Raw genomic sequence first — 23,648 nt, forward strand, 5'->3', positions numbered from 1 at the left:
TTCTTTTTTTCTTTCTTGACTTAGGTTTCATTTTAATTCGTTAGTTTTATTGTAATCCTTTTAGCTTTTAAGAGACGAGAAAATTTTTCTAATTCTTAACATGTTAACAAAGATGTAATTTAATCAATTATTCAACTATATTGGTTAAGAATATTACAGATGTATTTGCTAGCTTTTTGAATGATTGGTGTTTTCCTTTTGTTGACAATATAATTTTTTGCATATTTTAAAAGTGAAAGAACTTTATTGTGCGTGCACTTCTAACCCTTGATTCATGCTTTAGAGTACAGGCGGGATGATGTGGTAAATAAGGTCAGCAACTTGTGTAAGCAACTTTTGGTTATGTCACCAATGAAATCCACCAAAGATTATGGTCGACAATTGATGACGCAGTGTAACTCGCGCAGGAAAAGACAAACGTAAATGTTGCAGATATTAAAATATCACTTGCTTACACACACGTACATAGCCTAAAAGCTACATAAATAATTAATAATTAATTAATAGATATTAATTAAATTAATTATTTACAATAAATAAATGTTATACTACTTTCGGTCCTAATTATAAAAGCTAGTTGACTAATTTGAGGAGATTAAGAAAGTAAGTTGAGTTAGTTATTTGTCCTAAATAGGTATTGACTAGAACTATCATTATTAGAAGGATTACTTTGAAAAAAATGTATAAATATGAAAGACAAAATGAATTAGGATCATATATTTAAGACCAAAATAAAAGTCAAATAAAGTCTTATATTAAGAACCAGAGATAGTATAATATACATTTGATTAAGGGTGTTTAGCAAATCCTATAAACACTTTTTAAAAGTACTTTAACACAAATCGATATAATTTTTATCACGTTTATTTTTTATATTGTAAAATTATTTTTAAAATTTGATTTTATCCAAATACTTTAATTTTCTTTGAGAAAATGTGGTTTTTGGGGCAACGCTAACACAATTTAGCTATTTCTCTGGACGAGCCATCTTCAACCACGCACTAAAATTTCAAAACGTAGCTTCTCGTATCGGAGATTCAAAAAGCACATGAAGAAGCATCATAACCTGATAACGAAGGGTCCATTACCTAGTAACACAACATTATTGTACAACAGCAAATTAAGATATCTATTTGTAGCCACCATCACACATTCACACAGACAGATCCATGTTGATTGACCTCTCTCCAGAATTCAGAAATGATTATGTGAAGATATAAACTTCATCGTATCCTCTACTGCAACAAGCATATAACAACTTGAGTCAGTGAATGATGAGTAAAGCAGAACATATAGATTTTAGTATCTATCTTTTGCATTCGAGGGCTTACCCAGCCCTCCCGCTATAAGTGGGCTGGTAATTGTAAATGAGATTGTCCAGCACTTCTTGTCCATCTGGTCTGGTCCTTGATTTCCTGGCTTCACTGAATGAAGAACCCAACATGTGTTAAAGTGTTTTTTTTTAAAAAAAAAAAACTTTATACATAATACTGCTACGTAGTAATACTATATTGGTAGGGCGGGGTGCTGAAGATATTATATTACGAGTCCTGACCTGACCAAAAAGTTTGCAGCTTGTTGAGTCACTAGAATGGCATCTTCTGTGTGTGGGATATTTTGATTTACGGCCCATTCAAAAGCATTTTTCTGTGACATATCATTTGTAAAATAAGTCATGTAACTGAAATGAACCATCTGAACAAAACCCTAAAGATAGAAAATAATAATAACAATAATAATGGAAAGAACATTGAGGGATCACCTCCGGGTGCCATTGGAAGCCAGTGACAGGGTAGTTCCGTGAGCGTACCGTGGATACATAAACCTAATACCGCAGTAACTGATGTTATTACATTTCATATATTCAGAATAGAAGATAACAAGAAGTGATGAATATACATTTAAAATAAATAAATAAAACAACAGATGACGCTCCATAATACCTTATCATGTTCATCTGTGCAAGTTGTCAAGATCTCAAAAAAGTCAGATAATTTTTCATTACGCCGGAGCCTTGCCGGAGATATGCCACACTGTCAAGTCCGGTGTTTAAAAAAAAAAAAAAACAGAAGAAGAAGAAGAAGAATTATACTCTGAATTTAAAGAAGAATCTCCATCTAATGGAAATTTATGTAATATTTTTATTTTAATAGATAAATAAATAAGTTATACAAAAACAACTAATAAGGAACAAAGAATTGAGACTTGAAGATGGTTGAAGACATGAAATGAACTATCCTATCTTCAGGGAACCTCCACTTAAAAATTACAGAACTTTCCATGCGGTTCCAGATCATCAGCAAGCATGTTGGGCTTTATAAAACTCAGTTTCCGCCTCCCTGATTTGGCGCATCAGTCTTATTATAACACCAAGATATCAGTTGTAGATGAAAAGGGTAAGAACAATTTATATGCGAGTTCTCACAGCACACTCAAAAAGAGTTTTCATAATACACAAAAGTCAGTGACAGAAATTTACTACTCACACGATGATTTTGCATGACAAGATAATCGGTGCTCAACTTCCTTAACAAGTCTGGAGGAAACCTGTGGTTGAAAGTGACCATCAATTTGCATATCTCATATCTGTGAGACCATGACTAGCTACGGACTTAATGAACTTAGAAATTCAAAACATGGATGATAAAAGACATCATAAATACTAATATCATAGATTAATTTCATGCCCTCTATAATGAAAGAGAAGCAGTAATGATAATAGTCCACATAGAAACAGGGAGTGGCAACTAAGGTTCAAAGCTGAGCTTCTAGAAAGTTAACCGAGACTGCAAACAGAGAGACAGGATAAGCCAGGTTTTCTTCAATTTATGGTAAAGTGCGAATGGCACAGATGACATGCGACAAATTTGAGCTCTGCAAACAGTTAATGGTGTTATGGGAAAATGGGCAAAGGGCTTAAATCTAGGATTCTATTTTAAACATTTTAACATTTATTTCGCATAAAGTTTGGAATAAAGCAGACTGCGCCATCAACATTTCAATATGTTAAACATATGGAAGTAGCAAACCCTGCGGTTCAATCAGCTTCAGAAACATAAAAAGCAGAATAGATTACGATCATCAACATTTACATGATAGAACTTCGTATGAGCAAACAATCCCACTTAAATACGAATTTAAGGGCAAACTTTGCGGTTGATTGTTTACCTTTGGAATAAAGATCCATTGAGGTTTTCTGTGAAAAAATCAAGCTTAGTTGCCTGATTTAATGCACTAAATCCTTCAAGTATATTGTGATCCTATTATCAAGGAAAACAGAAGCAATTCTTTAATTTTCTTTTTCCTAAAAAAAGGACTTCAAATGAAGAAGCAGACTTCAGAGCTCACAAAATATTCTTAGCATGCCATGAATGTTAGAAGAGGTAATGTTTCAACTGTCATGCGTCATGCTGTATATTTTTCTACATATTGCGTAAACCGTATCCAGTCTAAGAAAATTAGCCAGAAAGAAAATCTTGAGGCTACAATTTACCTCGTGAATTTTGAAATTTTAGTTTATATATTTACCCTGACTTACAATAGAAGATTGGATTCATCCACAGTTTAGTTTTTCCGGAAAGCGATCTAAGTTTGGACAGACAAAATCATTAAAAATAGAAATAGAGCCATAGGATGGCAAATTTACCTCGCTAACGATCATTGATATAAGTTCAAAACCCAAGCAGATGCCATATAGTGGGAAATGATTTCCACCATCGTTTTTCTCTAAAACTTTCTGCAGCAATTAGCGAAAAAGAAACAAACTTTTCAATCAAATTACAGTAACTTTCAAATGCACATTAGCAAGAATTAGAAATGGATAAGGATATATATATAGATATACCTTGAAGATTTTCTTGACAGTCTCAAAATATGATCCATTTTTGACCCAACCACCAGTAAAGAGCACCCCATTGACTAGCTCCAGCTTCTGCCATTAGAATGCAACACTGAGTTCTCAAACAAGCATCAAATAATCTTTGTTCTGTTGTACTATTACATACAAAGTCTTCAGAATAATTCTTATCGAGAATGTCGCATGAGAAAACGCTACTTTATTCGATTCATTCTAAAATCTGAACATAACCTTTTCGATTTCAAAACAGGTCAAGATAGTTTAAGAAATTCATTTCAATTCAGACCATTATATATTTATGTGTTAAAATATGTTGGTGCATATAATTACACATTTATGATTCATATTTTATGTTAGCCTAACTCAAGTTACTTAATCCAGTGAAATCTTGTACGGCAATTTAACTATTATTTATCTGAATTATTGTTAGAAATCACCCTTACATCATCAATCAAAATTTAATGGGGATAATCTACGCCTTACTATTCTCTATTTTGATAATTTTATTTTAGAATAAACACGATGGAAAACAAAAACAGTTTTTAGCTACTACATAAAAATCTGGACAAAAAAGTTATCACTCAAACTTTTTTAAAAAAAAAGGAAAAACAATTAGTGGTCAGCTATCAAATCGGATCTAAAGAATTTATAAGAAAATGTGCGCAAAAATCAAGATCCATTAGCTTGAAGATCTCCCAACATGAACCACGTAAACCGATCATTATTGGTGTTTGGTCCATTTCAAAAGTGTGTTTGTATAAACAACACTTCTCTCACACACACTTGCTTTGTATAACCTAAAATCAGTTAAAATCATGATTTAATTTCTATCAAACACCCTTTCAAGTTGAAAGATATTATTTTTTTGCCTCGTATGCATAAAAAATATTTTCACCGAAGAAAACATAATAGAAACCAAGCATTAGTTTCAAGTTTCAACTAATACCTATGTTATTAAAGGAAGATATAAAAATAAAAATACATCAACCATGAAGGTATGAACCATCTAACTAGTAACTACTATATTTTCATAATACATACCAGGATGAAGGAAAACTACTAGCACTTGTAGATCCACAAATAAAAATAATTATAACTCGGTAAGATGCACTGTTACTGTTTTTCACCGGAATATTTTTAGCGGGAACAAACAGGGAGGCCTAAGACCGTCTGTTTCTTCTTTTGGCTCCTGAGCTACGATGAAAAGCAGCAATGGGCGATACATACCTTAAAAAGAGCTTCGGAAGGCTCATTATAGATCAGCGGAATGACTCGAGCTCCGGCACACTCAACGAACTTGACATAGGAGGCGGCGATGTAAGAGGCATTGGTGGCGTTGCTGAGACGTCCGGAGGCGCCGTCACCGGGATGGGTGACAATTCCGATGACCGGACGATCGTACAAGTGTGGGTTGGGGGCGGGGCAAGAGGAAGACAGTTGAGGCAACCAGTCATCGTGGCATTGACTAGGTAGAAGAATGTCGTGAGCCTCACCAGGTCCAAAGCATATCAAAAAGGAAATCAGAATCGGAATCCGAATGTAGCTCAGGAAGGTGGTGGTGGTAAAGGAGGAGGAGCTCCGTACGACGTCGTTGGCCATGTGGGGGGAGGATTCTGGAGGAATGGGATCTATCATCTATGGGAATTCATGCTAGCGACCGCGGGGGTGTCCTGTAAAGGGGAAGCAGAGCTGAAAAGGGGCGGTTAGATAAGACACTCATGTGAACCAGCTCAATGAGTACATGTGCCAAATGTTACTTGGTGAATCAAACGAGTACCTAAGTCGTGACACAGTATGCAAATCAAGTGAAGATACTGATTGTTTTGAGAACTTGTATACCACAGAGTTCCTCAATACAATTAATAGCTCTGGATTGCCACCATACAAGTTGATCCTTAAAGTTGATACACCTATTATGATATTAAGGAATATCGATCAAGCAACAGGTTTATGTAATGAGACACGATTGATAGTGTCTCATTTAGGCAAGAATGTCATTGAAGGAGTAACTTTGAATAGGTGTGGTATAAGCCAAAAAGTCCTCTTACATAGGATGGATATGAATTCTTCAAAAAATAAATGGCCATTTCGTTTAAGGAGAAGACAATTTCCAGTAACTGTCATTTGCAATGACTATAAACAAAAGTTAAGAACAATCGTTAAGGAAGGTTGGGTTATATTAGACTAAGCCTGTTTTTTCACATGATCAACTTTATATTGTCTTATCTCGTGTCAAGTCAATCAATGGTTTGAAAATTGTGGTCAATGAGAATGGTGGATGCTGTCAAAATACAACAATCAATGTTGTTTATAGGGAGATATTTAATAACTTGCCTTGAGGTTTGTTTGCACGTTAATTTGTGTTTGATCCTACAATTTCAATGTTAACACTTTGTGAGGTAATTTTCATCCTACCAATACAAATGTTTTTTGATGCGACAAGTGACATCACTTTTTTAGTGTGACACAAAATTCCTGACTCAAGTGACGTTGTTGTAAATGAATGTGATATGTGTGATTGCATATGGCAACATTGTGTTATTCAGAATTTATGAAATGCACACGTGTTATGTGAGTATGTGGTATGAAATTCTCCCGTGCAAAGCACGAAGTTATATTATAAAAAGGTTCTTAAATATTTCACAATTAAAATAATAAAAAAAGTCACTGACACGCTGGTATGTTTCACTTTTATCAAAATGGCTCATTCCGGTGAATTGGAGCCTGCCAACGGTCCCCCATAAAAAGAGAATGTTTCTTTATTTTTTTTTTATTTAAATCACGGGCTGGGCTACGGGACATTTGTCTTTTTTTTTTTTTGGGGTTTTTATTAAGCTCTATCTATTATTTTGAAATTATTTTTTGCGTGCATTTAGCATTACATCTGGTACTTGAAATATTAAATTCGTGGTATATCTAATACTTAAAATATTTTTTTAAGTGCATCGAATAACATAAACTATTTTTTAGTATATTCAATACCCTAAAATATTTTTTTAAAGTGAGTTTAGCATCTAAAATTTTTTTTTAATTCAATACAAAAAAAAATTCAAAATACTGAAAGCATTTAAAAAAAATATTTTAGGATATTAAATATACTAAAAAACATTTTGAATAACCAAATATACCCGATAAAATATTTTGAGATGCCCTTTAACTTTTTGTTTTTAATAGGCTAGAAAACTGAATAACTAGCAGACATTTGGGATTTGTTGTCTTTGGTGGACTTTTTAACTTTCTAACTCATCATACATATTAACAAGTGCTTGTAAAGTATCAAGTAAAACAGTTGTTAATTCTCAAGAATCATAAATATATCCATAAAAATATAATTTCAATCATCCAAACCCTCACTATAAGGGCTAACACACAAGCCACATAAGTCTATCCCCTACTATGGGGATCAATCAGATGTATAGGCCTATCCCTCACTCTGGGATATGAATAAAAAGTCATAAAGGCTTATCCCTCACTATGAGAGATGAAGAAAGCCAACAAATGTGCATCAATGGTGGCCTTAACACATGGTAAAATATGACTTAACTCAAAATTCAAATCACAACCAATCATTCACAATATAATAAGAAATATCTCAATCTTTTCTCAATATATATCCATGAAACATAGATTATATATTTTTCCAAATGGTTCAATCACAATTCCAAAAGTCTTATAAGATGAATTTTTATAACCCAAAAAGTATAACATATCTCTTTGACTTTCAAATAAACATCATTATTCCAAAATAGTAAAATACTTACAAACAACATATTAGCATATATAGCAAGTAGAAAGTGGTTACCTCTCGCCAAATCAATGGTAAGGATTACCACAAGGTCAATCCTTTACTCAACCAATAATTAATCTACACAATTAATATAACTATATATTAATATAAGCTAATTAATTAATTAAGCTTGTATATATTAGTTAAAATTTTAATTTAATTTAATTTTTATTCTAAATTTTTGTAACTCTCATAACCCAAAATTAAGTATTTTTGAACTAACTTATAATTTTCTCACAAGCCAAATTATTTATTTACATCCTCTGGGATTATTTACTTTAATAAAAAAAATTCAAAATTTTCAAATATGAAATTATTATGTTTTAAATTCTAAAAATCTCATTTAGAGTTTAAACTTCAAAACCAAACTATTAAAAATTCAATAGTACCTCAAATATTTATAAATAAATAATCTAAAATGGTATAACTATTGTATAAATATATATTTTTTCATAAATAATAATTTTTTAGCTAAAATAATTATTTAAAACTTCTAATCACCCCATAAAGAAAAATAAACCAATTAAAATCTCAATAATATATCAAACAATCCAAATAAATTATTTAAATTAAATTTAATTGGTAAAAACATGATATATGCCATATATAACATATTGTTTAAATAAATAAATTAATTTAAATATTAAAAACTAACAAATGGGCAAATCTAAATAGACTAAAATTAACTACTCATTCATCTCCAAATTTCTATAATCATCTATCATCAAAACTCAATACTCACATCATATATAAGTCTCAAAATTTTCTCTAATTACTATAATAATATTATCATTAGAAAGCTTAAAATACATAGAAAATATTCATGAAGAAAGTTTGATGAAAAGAAGTAATTTTATATACCTAAATTATCTTCAAAGCTTGCCTTCTTCTTTATTAGTCTGCTCCTCTCTCTCTCTGACACTATTTCTTTCTTCCTCTCTTGCGCACAGAGAAAACCGAATTGTGGAGGTATATTTAACACCCCACACATTTATTAGGGGGAGTTTCCCCCTAATAAATTCTCTCCCAACTCCCAACTCCCAACTCCTCACCGAAAATTTGGTGGAAAGTAGGCTCTCTCTTTTTTTTGGTTTAAATAAAATATTATTATTTTATTATAATAAAATATTATTTTTGCTATTATTTTTTTTTATAAATCCTATAATAAAATTTAAAATATTACAGGTTTTATATTTAAGACTAATTTAAAAATCAAACTAATTCTTTGAGCTTGTAGAATATTAATGCAATTTAGGAAGACCCAATCAATTCAAATATTGGATTTTTCAATTGAGAGAGATAAAAAAAAATTCTCACTATTTTTTAGATTTATGGATCCAATTTACTTCAATGGACGTTTCATTCACTTTGTTTTTTTCCCCATACACAATCAAGGTATGTGCATATATATGTATATGTACATATATAAGCTCATTAATGAAGATGGCATTGTTTATCTAAAAGTTACGGGTCAACCTAATCATCAGATTAAATAATAAATGGTTCAAATTTAATATTTTATAAAATAGATATCCACCTTCTCTTTTATTTATATAATAATATAATAATTTTATAAAATATGAAATATGAATCATTTATTATTTGATCGAAGTTGATTGAAGATAAAATTTTGAGAAGAAAAAGATTGGGGGGAATTATGAGATTGTCTCCTCCCGTGTTGAATGCTGGTGGACGTGATTTTGGACTGTGACAACTATCCTAACCCTTGGATTCTGGATGAAAATTTTCGTTTCTGAGAAAAAACTCTTTGCATTTTGTGCATTTTGGCTCTTTTTGTCCCATACTTCTCAAGTCAGCTTTCAAAAATCTCTCTGGCTACAAGTCGGTTTGGTTTCATCATCTCCTTCTTCCATCCCATCCCTAGGCTCCACTGCTTCTTTTTTTCCCCGTCAAAGTTTTTCTTTCACACTTCTTTTCCTTTCAATTTCCTCTTACATTAATTTTCTTTCCTCTTGTTTGTTTTTCTTCTTTTTTCCTTTCTTGACTTAGTTTTCATTTTAATTCGTTAGTTTTATTATAGTCATTTTAGCTTTTAAGAAACGAGAAAAATTTTCTAATTCTTAACATGTTAACAAAGATGTAATTTAATCAATTATTCAGCTATGTTGGTTAAGAATATTACAGACGTATTTGCTAACTTTTTACATGCTAGGTGTTTTCCTTTTGTTGATAATATTTTGCATATTTTAAAAGTGAAAGAACTTTATTGTGCGTGCACTTCCAAACCATTGATCCATGTTTTAGAGTACAGGCGGGATGATAATAAGATCACCAACTCGCGCGAGCAACTTTTGGTTATGTCACCAATGAAATCCACTAAAGATTATGGTCGACAATTGATGACGTAGTGGAGCCCGCGTAGAGGAAAAGACAAACATAAATGTTGCAAATATTAAAATACTTCTCGGGTACTCAATTTTTGATTTTAAATATGAAACTTATTTTTTATATTTATTAATTTTTTCTAAATTAACTTTATAGATACTCCTTCAATAATAATCAAGTAGAAGAGAAAGAGAAGGTATTAAGAAAGATGATTATGGTATTTTAGAAAAAACGTGTCATATTTCTTATAATTAACTAACTTATCTAACTTTCTTAATCTAATCAAATTAGTTAAATAATTCTTATATTAAGAATTAGAAGAGTATTATTTGCTTATACATACACACATGCCTAGCCTAAAAGCTATATAATTAATTCTTAAATATAAAATAAATAAATTAAGTTAATTATTTATAACATCATCTTGCCTGATATACATTTGTTAATCGTGTCCATAAAAATTCATTAACATGAGTAATAACCATAAAAATTACTTGAAGGTAAAATAAATAATATTAGAGACAAAATAAATTAAAATTTGAGATTTTATATTTAAAATCAAATTAAATAGCTCTTGTATTAAAAACCCAAAGTAGTATTTATTAATAATTTTATGTAAATTATAAAAAATTAGTTATTTCCCGTATTAAAAAGTTGTTTGAATAAAAATTATTCGTTCAAAAGCTTTATTTAATGTTATAAAAATTTATAAATTGTTAAAATATTAGATAAAAAAATTATGACTTTAAAAAAATATATCGAGTATTAAGAAACATGTTAGAAGCTAATTAAAATTGGAGGGAGTACATAAAAATTACGGCACCATAATAGAACAAGAAGACTTGTCGAAGACCACGTTTTGATGGGATGTTTAGATAGAAACCAAACTATGGTTTTTAGAAGTGTTTTTACGATTTATGAAGTAAATATGTGAATGAGTTTACCTCATTTTGTCAAAAAGTGCTTTTGAAAAGCACTTTTGAGAGTTGCCAAACTTTTCCTAAAAAAGGGTGTTTGAATGAAACCAAATCATGGTTTGGAGAATAGCTTTTGGAGAATAGATTTTGGAGAGAATAGATTTTGTGAAAAATAGACTTTATAAAAAAAATGATTTTGAAAAGTGAGAGTGTTTGGATAGTTATTATGAGAGACACTTTTTATATATACAAATTACTAAAAAAATTATACATTAATATGATAATCACATAAAAGATAGATTTTATCATATATTTTAATCTGAAGGAATAAAATTGTTAATAATATATTTTTTACCAATATAATTAATAATATATAAGATAATATAATTTATAAATAATTAATATATGTATATGTTTATAATATAAGATTAAATATGTTTATAAAAAATAATTGAGGGGTATTAAAGTCATATTATTATTGAGATCTATTTTGACAGACACAATCATACTCTCTAATTTGAGCCAAAAACAGGATGAATTCAATTCTCATGAAACCATAGTTTTGGACTCTAAAACCATTGTTTCAAAAAAAAAAATTTTGGTTGCCCATCCAATTTATCAGAGTTTTGCTCCAACTACATCTAGATCCGACCCACGTCGCGCACTTGGTTATGGCGAGTGAGTCTCTAAACGAGAATTTCTGCATACGCTGTGACTCGAACTCAAAACCTCACTTAAACGGTACCAAGCTGCTTCCCACTTAGACCTACCTCCGTTGGTTATTGCTCCAAAATTGATACTGTTTGAGTGACATTCCATCCAAAACATGATTTTGCCTCGCAAACCATCGTTTTGGAGGACACCCAAACAGGCCCCAACACAATTTGGCTATTTCCTTGGACGAGCCATCTTCAACCACGCACTAAAATTTCAAAACATAGCTTCTCGTATCAGAGATTCAAAAAGCCTGTGAAGGAGCAGCACAACCTGATAACGAAGGGTCCATTACCTAGTAATACAACAAATTACGATATTCATTTGTAGTATACAACATTATTGTACAACAGCAATTATGATATTCATTTGTAGCCACCATCACACACGCACACACGCACACACGGGGATCCATGTTTGATTGACCTCTCTCCACAATTCAGAATGATTATGTGAAGATATAAACTTCATCGTATCCTTTCCTGCAACAAGCATATAATAACTTGAATCAATGAATGATGAGGAAGGCAGAAAATATAGATTTTAGTATCTATCTTTTGCATTCGGGGGCTTACCCTGCCTTCCCGCCATAAGTGGGCTGGTAATTGTAAATGAGATTGTCCAGAACTTCTTGTTCATCTGGTCTGGTCCTTGATTTCCTAGCTTCACTGAATGAAGAACCCAACATGTGTTAAAGTGTTTTTTGTCAAAACAAATTGTACATAATACTACTACGTAGTAAAATTATATTGCTAGTGCGGGGTGCTGAAGATATTATATCACGATTCACGAGTCCTGACCTGACCAAAAAGTTTGCAGCATGTTGAGTCACTAGAATGGCATCTTCTGTGTGTGGGATCTTTTGACGTGCGGCCCATTCAAAAGCATTTTTCTGTGACATATCATTTGTAAAATAAGTCATGTAACTGAAATGAATCATCTGAACAAAACCCTAAAGATAGAAAAATAATAATTACAATGGCAAGAACAATGAGGGATCACCTCTGGGTGCCATTGGAAGCCAGTGACAGGGTAGTTCCGTGAGCGTACTGTGGATATATAAACCTAATACCGCAGTAACTGGTGTTATTACATTTCATATATTCAGAATAAAAGATGACAACAAGTGATGAGTATATATTTAAAAATAATAATTAAACAACAGATGACCCTGCATAATACCTGATCATATTCATCTGTGCAAGTTGTCAAGATCTCAAAAAATTCAGATAATTTTCCATTATCCAGAAGCCTTTCCGGGGATATGCCGTACTGTCAAGTCCAGCATTAAAAAAAAAAAAAAAAACTCTGAATTTAAAGAAGAACCCCAGCAAATGAACATTTATGTAATATTTCTATTTTAATAGATAAATAATTAAGTTATAAACAACAACTAATAAGAAGAAAAAAAGAATTGAGACTTGACGATGCTTGAAGACATGATATGAACTATCCTATCTTCGGGGAACCTCCACTTAAAAATTACAGAACTTTCCATGCGGTTCCAGATCATCAGCAAGCATGTTGGGCTTTATAAAACTCAGTTTCTGCCTTCCTGATTTGGCGCATCAGTCTTATTATAACACCAAGATATCAGTTGTAAATGAAAAGGGTAAGAACAATTTATATGCGAGTTCTCACAGCACACTCCAAAAGAGTTTTCATAATACACAAAAGTCACTGACAGAAATTTACTACTCACATGATGATTTTGCATGACAAGACAATCGGTGCTCAACTTCTTTAACAAGTCTGGAGGAAACCTGTTGTAGAAAGTGACCATCAGTTTCCATATCTCATATCTATGAGACCATGACTAGCTACGGACTTAATGAACTTAGAAATTCAAAGCATGGATGATAAAAGACATCGCATGTAAATACTAATATTATAAATTAATTTCATGCCCTCTACAATGAAAGGGAAGCAGTAATGATAATGGTCCACAAAGAAAGAGGGAGTGGCAACTAAGGTTCAAAGCTGAGCTTCCAGAAAGTTAACCGAGACTGCAAACAGGGAGAGGAGATAAGCCAAGTTTTCTTCAATTTACGGTAAAATGGGAGTGGCACAGATGACATGCGACAAAATTTGAGCTCTGCATACAGTTAATGGTGTTATGGGAAAAAGGGCAAAGGCCTAAATAGGCTTCTATTTCAAACACTTTAACATTTATTTCGTATAAAGTTTGGAATAAAGTTGACTGCGATATCAACATTTCAATATGTTAAACATCTGGAAGTACCAAATCCTGCAGTTCAATCAGCTTCAGAAACATAAAAAGCACAATAGATTATGATCATCAACATTTATCTGATAGAACCTCGCATGAGCAAACAATCCCACTTAAACTACGAATTTAAGAGCCAAATTTGCGGTTGATTGTTTACCTTTGGAATAAAGATCCATCGAGGTTTGCATTTTTGAAAAAATCAAGCTTAGTTGCCTGATTTGATGCACTAAATTCCTCAAGTATATTGTGGTCCTATTATCAAGGAACAGAAGCAATTCTTTAATTTTCTTTTTCCTTTTAAAGAGGACTTCAAATGAAGAACCAGACTTCAGAGCTCACAAAATATTCTTAGCATGCCATGAATGTTAAAAGAGGTAATGTTTCAACTGTCATGCGTCATCCTGTATGTTTTTCTACACATTGCGTAAACCGTACCCAGTCTAAGAAAATTAGCCAGAAAGAAAATCTTGAGGCTACATTTTACCTCGTGAACATTTTGAAAGTTAGTTTATATATTAACCCCCGCCTGACAATAGAGGATTGGATTCATCCACACGGTATTAATCTTCAGGAAAGCGATCTAAGTTTTAACAAACAAAATCATTAAAACATAGAATAGAACCATAGGATGGCAAATTTACCTTGCTAACGATCATTGATATAAGTTCAAAACCCAAGCAGATGCCATATAGTGGAAAATGATTTCCACCATCGTTTTTCTCTAAAACTTTCTGCAGCAATTAACGAAAAAGAAACAAACTTTTCAATCAAATTACTAGTAATTTTCAAATGCACATTAGCAAGAATTAGAAATGGATAAGGATACATATACCTTGAAGATTTTCTCGACAGTCTCAAAATATAATCCAGTTTTGGCCCAACCACCAGTAAAGAGCACCCCATTGACTAACTCCAGCTTCTGACATTAGAATGCAACACTGAGTTCTCAAACAAGCATCAAATAATCTTTGTTCTGTTGTACTATTACATACAAAGTCTTCAGAATAATTCTTAATAAGAATGTCAAATAACGAAAACGCTACATTATTCGATTCATTCTAAAATTTGAACATAACCTTTTCGATTTCAAAACAGGTCAAGATAGTTTAAGAAATTTAGTTTCATTCAGACCATTAGATATTTATGTGTTAAGATATGTTGGCGCATAAAATTACACATTTATGATTCATATTTTATGTTAGCCTAACCCAAGTTACTTAATCCAGTGAAATCTTATACGGCAATTTAACTATCATTTATCCGAATTATTGTTAGACATCACCCTTCCATCATCAATCAAAATTTAATGAGGATAATCTACGTCTTATTATTTTCTATTTTGATAATTTTATTTTAGAATAAACACGATGGAAAACAAAAACTGTTTTTAGCCACCACATAAAAATCAGGACAAAAAAGTTATCACTTAAATTTTTTTTAAAAAAAATGGAAAACTGATCATCGGAGGGTATTTGGTCTATTTTAAAAAGTGTTTTCATATAAATCAAAACAACATACTTACTTAGGTATAACTTAAAATTACTTTTAAAATTATGATTTGATTTTTACCAAACACCCTTTTAAGTTAAAAAGATATTATTTTTTGCCCTGTATGCATAAAAAATATTTTCACTGAAGAAAACATAATAGAAAATAACCATTACTTTCAAGTTTCAACTAATACCTATGTTAATTAATTAAAAGTAAGATATAAAAATAAAAATACATCAACCATGAAGGCATGAACCATCTAACTAGTAACTGCTATCTCTGATCCTTAATATAAGACCTTGTTTAACTTTTATTTTGGTCTTAAATATAATATCCCAATCTATTTTGTCTCTCATATTTATACAATTTTTTCTAAGATAGTCTTTTTAATAATATAATTTTAGCTAACACATTTGATTAATAAAGATACTTTAGGAAAAACAAAACCTATTTATTACAAATAACTAACTTAACTTGTTTTTTTAATTTTTTCAGATTAGTTAACTAACTCTTATAATTAGAACCGGAAGTAGTATTATATTTTCGTAATACATTTCAGGATGAAGGAAAACTACTAAGGGGTGTTTGTATTATGCTAAAAATGCTTTTTAAAAGTATTTTTTATAAATTGAAACAAACTCCTTTATATATTTATTTAGTATGCTATAAAAATACTTTTAAACTCATAATTTTGCTTTTATCCAAGCACCTCTTAACACTTGAATGACGCACATAACTCAGTAAGATGCACTGTTATTGTTTTTCACCAGAATATTTTTGGCGGGAACAAACAGGGAGGCCTAAGACCGTTTGTTTCTTCTTTTTTGGCTCCCTAGCTACGATGGAAAGCAGCAATGGACGATACACACCTTAAGAAGAGTTTCGGAAGGCTCATTATAGATCAGCGGAATGACTCGAGCTCCGGCAGACTCAACGAACCTGACATAGGAGGCGGCGATGGAAGAGGCAGTGGTGGCATTGCTGAGACGTCCAGAGGCGCCGTCACCGGGATGGGTGACAATTCCGATGACCGGGCGATAGTACAAGTTAGGGTTGGGTGCGGAGCAAGTGGAAGACAGTCGAGGCAACGAGTAATTGTGGCGTTGACTAGGTAGAAGAATGTCGTGAGCCTCAGCAGATCCGAAGCATATCAAAAAGGAAATCAGAATCGGAATCCGAATGTAGTTCCGGAAGGTGGTGGTGGAGAAGGAGGAGGAGCTCCGTACGACGTCGTCGGCCATGGTGGGGGAGGATTGTGGAGGAATAGGATCTATCATCTATGGGAATTCATGCTGGCGACTGTGGGGGTGTCCTAAAAAGCGGAAGCAGAGCTGAAAAGAGGCGATTAGATAAGACATTTCACTATTAAAAGTAATAATAAAAAAAGTACTGACACGCTGGTATTTTTCACTTTTGTCAGAATGGCTGGCTCTGGTGAATTGAAGCCTGCGCACAGTCCCCCATAAAAAGAGAATGTTTCTTTTATTTTTTTTTATTTAAATCACGTGCTAGGCTACGGGGCATCTGTTTTTTTAGGGGGCTTTTTATTAAGCTCTATTTATTAGTTTAAATTTTTTGAGTGCATTTAACATTGTAAAAAAATTTGTGATACATTTAGTACCTGAAATATTAAATTTGTGGTATATCTAGTAAATATTTTTTTTTAAAATGCATCGAGTAATATAAAATATTTTTTGACAAATTTAACATCCTAAAATATTTTTTAAATGAGTTTAGTATTTAAAATATTTTTTTGTATATTTCGTATAAAAAATTTTTTCAAAATACTGGACAAACTTGAAAAATGATTTTTTTTATACTAAATACACTATAAAATATTTTGAAACACTGAATATACCCAATAAAATATTCTGAGGTACCCATTAACTTCTTTTTTTTAATAGGCTAGAAAACTGAATAACTAGCGGGCATTTGTGATTTGTCGTGTTCGGTGGCCTTTGGGCTTTCGACCAGACAAGATGAGGGGCGATGGGCGGAGAGAGCCTAGGGCTATGCGTGGGGTCCACCGGTGTTCTGCATATTAGAATTTATTTGGGCTTACAGATAAATTCTGGGCCCGTTACTTTCACTTTTGGGCCAAACCTTTAATAACTTCCGTTGGTTGAAAATATAAATTTCGCATATTTTAAGGTTGAAAAGGTCATAAAACCTGATTGTTTGTGCAGTTTTAAATTACTGATTCATCTTTTAACTGTTTTGATGAGTTCATGCTCTGGAGTACGTACAGGCCTGACTGATGATCTCATAAATAAGATAAGCAAACTTGTGTTAGCAACTTCCGCTCATCTCATCAATAAAATCCACCAAAGATTATGGTCTAGAATTGATGACGACGTACGTAGTGCAACTCGCGTAGGAAAAAAAACAAACATGCTGTGAATAATGTTGCAGATATATAGTAGGATCATACCAGGAACAGAATAATAATTCATCAGCAACACATGTTGATAGGATTACCGTAGTACAATAATAAGACTCGTTTGAAAAAACACATTAATATCTGTTCCTCTCGAATCGACGAGCCACCCTTAACCACTCACTAAGATTGCAAGACACAGCTTCTCGTACTAGAGATTCAGCTAAGGCTGAAACTACATGAAGGAGGAGCGTCATATATAACCTGATTGATAACGGGGGGCCCGTTAATATTACAACGTTATTGTAGAGTAGCGATTGTGATATTTATTTGTAGCCACGACGACACATTCACACACACAGATACGTGTTGATTGTGGAAATGATTATGCGAAGATATAAACTTCATCGTATCCTTTCCTGCAACAAGCACATGACAATTTTTACATCAGTGAATGTTAAGCAGAACATAGTTTAGTATCTACCTTGTTCATGAGATTGCGTTATTATGGGCTTACCCTGCTTTCCCGCCATAAGTAGGTTTGTGATTGTAAATGAGATTGTCCCGCACTTCTTGTTCATCTGGTCTGGTCGACGATTTCCTACCTTCACTGAATGAAGAAACAAACGCGTTTTAAGTGTTTTTTTTTTTGTGCCTTAAAAATCATACATAATAATGCTAATACCTCCATACTTTAATATGAGAGTTAGTTTAACATCTTCAATCCATTTTGTCTCTTATATTTATCTATTTTTTAAAGATAATCCTTATTAAAAAGTAATTCTAGCTAATACACATGATTAGCTCTATTTATTACAAATAATTAACTTTAAAAACTTTCTTAATCTACTAATCTATTCAAATTAGTTAACTAATTTTTCTACTACTTCCGGTCCTAATTATAAGAGCCAATTGACTAATTTGAGAAGATTAAAAAAGTAAGCTGAGTTAGTTATTTGTTCTAAATAAGTATTGTCTTTCCTAAAATATCCTTACTAATTAAGTATATTGACTAAAACTATCATTGTTAAAAGGGTTACTTTGGAAAAAAAAGTATAAAGATAAGAAACAAAGTGGATTGAGATTTTATATTTAGAACCAAAAAGTCAAACACAATCTTATATTAAAGACGGGAAGTTGGTATGTATTAGTAGACTGGGGTTCTGAGGATATCGTATTATGAGCCCTGACCTGACCAAAAAGTTTGCAGCATGTTGAGTCACTAGAATGGCATCTTCTGTGTGGGGGATCTTTTGACGTTCGGCCCATTCAAAGGCATTTTTCTGTGACATGTCATACGTCGAACAAGTTAATTATGTCACTGAAATGAACCATCTGAACAAAACCCTAAAAGAAAATATAATGCAAAACACATTCAGGGATCAGTCACCTCTGGGTGCCATTGGAAGCCAGTGACAGGGTAGTTCCGTGAGCGCACTGTGGATACATAAACCTAATACCGCAGTAATCTGATGTTATTACGTTTCATATATTCACACTAAAAGATGACAACAAGTGATGAATATGTTTTTAAGGAAAAAAAAAATAACAGACGACACTGCACAAATATACCTGATCGTATTCATCTGTGGAAGTTGTCAAGACGTCAAAAAAACTAGATAATTTTTCGTTACCCAGAAGCCTTTGCGGGGATAGGCCATACTGCCAAGTTCAATATCAGAAAAAGATCATACTCTGTAGTTCCGGAAGGTGGCGGTGGAGGAGGAGAGGCTGCTCCGTACGACGTCGTTGGCCATGTTGAAGGAATCAGAGTTATGAGGATACACGGTGGTGACTAGTGACCAGGGGAGTGAGGGTTATTATATAGGGAAAGCAGAAGATTTTTTACCCCAAGGGATGACTACAGTCGTCAAAACGGGCTAAGTCTATCGGGCCAATCCTTTTAAATCATTTTAAGTGGAGGGTCGGGTTTGTATTTTAGGTGGTTTAGAAGGAAATTGATTTTAAAAAGGCTAGCCTTATAGGGATCAAAAATAAAAGGGCCAACCCTTTAGGACTAAGGGCTAGCCCTTTTAAGCCCGCCTATTTTTTTATTATTATCAATATATTTATAAAGTTATAGATTAGTCTTTTATGAATAAGTTTAAATTAGAAAAATACTTAGAAGAATCAATACTCAAGCTAGATAATTGAAAAAAATTAGATGTCTTGGACTTGTGGAAGAACAATTAAAATCAATTTTCAATTCTTTCAAGAATGGTAGCTGATATTCTTAACATTTTAATCACCATAATAGCTAGTAGATCTTCATTTACTATCATTTTACATATCTTAACAAAGTGTAAAACTTTTCTTATTCAAACAAATGTTCAGGCTCTTATTTGTACTTATAACTATGCATAGTTTTATTTTAGATAAGGTAAATGAAGACAAAAACCTTAATATTTTTATCACTGAAGAAGAGCTCACTTGTAGTAAAGAACAATCAAATATTACTAATCTTGATGATACTGATGAAGATGAAGATAAAGATAATAATTATGTTGATATTGTTAATCTTTAATTGTGAGGTTTTATCTTTCTGTTTTTTGTGTTTTGTTAGATTTTGATTTTTTTTATTTTGGACAATAGTTTATTGGCATTTAATTTTTTTTCTATACACCACTAATTTATTTTACTTATATTTATAATTTGAGTAAAAAATCTTAGAAGTTTTGTTGTTTTATTTTTATTTTAAAATAATTAAAAAGAATTTAAATTTTAAAAAATAACATTAAAAAGGGCCAGCCCTTTTAAGCTATGAGCCCGCATGTTTAAGGGCCGGGCTTTAATAATTAGATAATTTTAAGGTATGTGGGCTTTAAAAGACCGGTCTTTTTAGGCCCTGGCCCTTCAACGGCTAGGCTTTTAGGGCCGGGTTGGCCCTTATTGACAGTTCTAGGGATGACCAACCTGACACGTGTCACGTAATGACCGAAGAGAAGACCCCGACACTTGTATCACGTTATCACCGTTCTGTGGTCCTGGTGATGGGATTCTGCGAAAAAGCTGAACGTCTTGCTTTCTTTCTTTTTCTCGTCTTAATTTTAAACTGTGGTTTTTTTTTTGTTGACAACTCAATTCACCAGGTTTTATTCTGATTAAATTTAGATCTGACCCGCGTCGCTTATCTGGCTGTGGTGGGTGAGTCTCCTAACAGAAATTTCTACAGAATTGAACTTAAAACTTCACTTAAGCAGTACTAAACGGTTTATTATTTGGACCAACCCCGTTGGTTAAACTGTGGTTTTTGAATCACGTGGATTAATTCCAAGGGCAATATTTGTCATGTTTCGACTTTGGGCTTTGGACCAGAATAGACAGGATATGGTGCGTGGGGTCCACCGGCTTTTGAGTTCCGGAAGCTATCATATTTGGGCTTACAGCGAATACTGGGCCTGTCACTTATACTATTGGGCCGAAGTTCCGTATTCGGTAAGATTTTTTACCACAAGTGATTACCGACCTGACACATGTCATGTCATCACCAACCTGTGGGCCCATGCAACAGCAATTCAAAAACTATAGGACGCAATAATGCAGCTTCATTATTTCGTCTTTATATAAATAATAATTATAAAGCAGCTAAATTATGGTTTTTACTCTGACAAAAAGAATGCTGTTACGTGCCAAGTTGCACATGTGTTGGTATGAGTGCCAATCACAACAGAAGCTCTAACAGTAGTTATTATTGTAATTAGATAATTAATTTGTAAATATTAAAAAAAGTGTTAAATTAATTATTAGTACTAAAATCAGATCTTATAAATAGGATTAGAGGTAGTGTATGATAATAAGCAATAAACCTACATGTATATATGTGCTACATGCTTGTGCGGTTTAAATATTGTCTATGAGGCTTATATTCTGTGTGATTCAGAGAAAGAATTGTTAATCACGATTGATTAGCTTTTATTTAGTAAAGTACGTCTAACAAAAGTCTAACAAAAATCAGAAAAATAAACATATCGTCTCTGAAAATATTGAGCCAGAATGTAATGGCTTACCAAAATCAATTGTGGAAAGTTGATACAGTTATTGGAGCTCTTATTAAGATCACAAAAGATAAAAAATTGTGTGGTACTAAAATTATTTATTGTAAACTTGTATTAAAAGGGTTGGATTAGTTAGTCAGAAATGATTTTACCGTATATAAGATAAGTTTGTGAGAAAAGTTATATCTAAAACTTATGTTGAAAGTACTTTCTTTAAGTGTTTATAGTGTTTTTTAACTACCTTCTAAATTGTTTCTGATAAGTGAAAATAAGACTAAGGATGAGGTATTAAATGAGCATATAAATTTGTGCAATTCCACTATGACCTGAACTAACCTACTTAGAAATTTACCTATTTTAAAACTTCGATTGAATTTAAAATAAAATTTCTGAAAATAGATCAAATAAGTATGAAATTTACGTAACACCACTGCTAAAATGGTCCGACCCCACTAAAAAAAAAGAGAGAGAATTACCAAGGAGTCTTGTGGAAAAAATTTAATCATCAAAAAGTTCTAATAGCCTGAACTTATTGTTATTTCTTACTTTAAAATTTATTATTGTTTATTCTTCACTTGTCTATAAACTTTAAGATATAATTAAATGCCACCTTTGAGACTTGATTGTAATTCATCCCTAAAAAAGTTCAATTATTTTAGACTAAGTTGCTTGAAATTTTCTTTTTGAAAAATCACTCTGCTATAAGTGAGTCCTTTGGACTGGATGGTCCTTGACCGACCAGCCAATTTGATTCCAGCACATACTCCCCATTCAATTTTGTGAATCTCCAATATAATAACGACACCCCTAAACCCACTTAATTGGCTTAACAATATTAAATTCTTTCATCATTTGTCTTCGAAATGACAAGAACAAGACATGATTGTCACTTTGTTACAAGGAATTAAGCATGCTTGATCTCTCCGATCCCATAAACCTTTGGTCCACAATCATCTTCCACTAGCCTTATATATAATATTTTCTCTTGGCTTTAAGGTGGAAAGGAGAAGGACGTGATTAATTTAATCCTTCTTTGGCTAAAGCTTCATTATTAATAAAATTACGCAATATCAAACTTTTGCCACAACATTGACATGTTTACTCCATTAACTTTAAATAATATTAATCATCTTTCACTTGATTATTCTCTACTCACTTCAGTTTACTAATATACTTATCTAATTTTATTTATTAGACACTTTTAATAAGTTTTACTGAAATTAAAAAAAATGTTACTTTTATTCACTATATCTTAAAATTCAATAACTTTCTAATTTTACTCATATTTAATATATATACACTTTATATTTTAATGACTAGTTCCCATTAATAGTAATAATATGTATTATTATACGTTCATATGAAAAATTTAATCATATAACTAAAAATTACCCGCTCACTTTGTCTTATAAATGATACTAAAGGAATAATAATAATAATAATAATAATAATAATAATAATAATAATAATAATAATAATAATCTATTTTTATGTATGTATTTATGCGTGATAGTCACCTCTCTGAAAACCTTTCTTCTTAACTCTTCTTCATCTTAAATCTTAAACATCATTAATCCTTATCCAAAATATGCCAAAAAGATCCTTCTAGATCATAGATTTTCATTCGTAAAAGAGGCATTGAAGTGGAACTATTTCATAATGCTAATTAAGCCCCACTTACTTAATTTGTATGTTACGTAGAACCCCATTTAGCTTCCTGGAATTAGTGTCAAAATAGAAAATCTCATAAATGAAATTATCAGTACGCACATATACTACCTCCAATTCTTAATATAAGATCTTATTTGATTTTTATTTTAATCCTAAATATAAGATCTCAGTTCACTTTATCTCTTATATTTATCTCTTTTTTTCTCAAGATAATTCTTCTAATAATGGTAATTCTAATTAATACATTTGATTGGTAAGGATATT

The 23,648-nt window shown here is 31.9% G+C and overlaps 3 protein-coding genes across 4 annotated transcripts; all 3 read right to left on the reverse strand.

Annotated features, from left to right (window-relative positions):
• Nucleotides 1–970: 970 nt before the first annotated feature.
• On the reverse strand, nt 971–16,673 carry LOC114722057 (gamma-glutamyl hydrolase 2). Of its 2 annotated transcripts, none has more exons than XM_028907983.1 (10): nt 16,211–16,673; nt 14,683–14,769; nt 14,492–14,581; nt 14,008–14,102; nt 13,323–13,383; nt 12,803–12,892; nt 12,623–12,685; nt 12,421–12,512; nt 12,196–12,288; nt 971–1,238 (listed from the first exon to the last, which is right to left on the reverse strand). In XM_028907983.1, the coding sequence occupies exons 1-10, from the start codon at nt 16,616–16,618 to the stop codon at nt 1,205–1,207; spliced, it is 1,113 nt and encodes a 370-aa protein (XP_028763816.1). In that variant the 5' UTR covers nt 16,619–16,673; the 3' UTR covers nt 971–1,204. The 2 variants fall into 2 exon arrangements, with proteins under 2 accessions (XP_028763816.1, XP_028763815.1); XM_028907982.1 differs by lacking the exon at nt 971–1,238 and adding an exon at nt 12,021–12,102.
• On the reverse strand, nt 1,328–5,491 carry LOC114721969 (gamma-glutamyl hydrolase 2-like). Its single transcript, XM_028907862.1, has 9 exons — nt 5,084–5,491; nt 3,845–3,931; nt 3,647–3,736; nt 3,169–3,260; nt 2,487–2,547; nt 1,944–2,033; nt 1,763–1,825; nt 1,556–1,647; nt 1,328–1,424 (listed from the first exon to the last, which is right to left on the reverse strand). Exons 1-9 carry the CDS (start codon nt 5,489–5,491, stop codon nt 1,328–1,330), a joined length of 1,080 nt encoding a protein of 359 aa, XP_028763695.1.
• Nucleotides 16,674–17,733: 1,060 nt separating the features above from the next.
• On the reverse strand, nt 17,734–19,475 carry LOC114722000 (gamma-glutamyl hydrolase 2-like). The gene is made up of 6 exons (XM_028907911.1): nt 19,413–19,475; nt 19,291–19,380; nt 19,109–19,171; nt 18,910–19,001; nt 18,236–18,328; nt 17,734–18,137 (listed from the first exon to the last, which is right to left on the reverse strand). Exons 1-6 carry the CDS (start codon nt 19,473–19,475, stop codon nt 18,104–18,106), a joined length of 435 nt encoding a protein of 144 aa, XP_028763744.1. The 3' UTR covers nt 17,734–18,103.
• Nucleotides 19,476–23,648: the final 4,173 nt, after the last annotated feature.

The sequence above is a fragment of the Neltuma alba genome, unplaced genomic scaffold, assembly GCF_004799145.2.
Source record: "Neltuma alba isolate B1F8T4 unplaced genomic scaffold, ASM479914v2 tig00012081_pilon, whole genome shotgun sequence".
Taxonomy (NCBI): Eukaryota; Viridiplantae; Streptophyta; class Magnoliopsida; order Fabales; family Fabaceae; genus Neltuma; species Neltuma alba.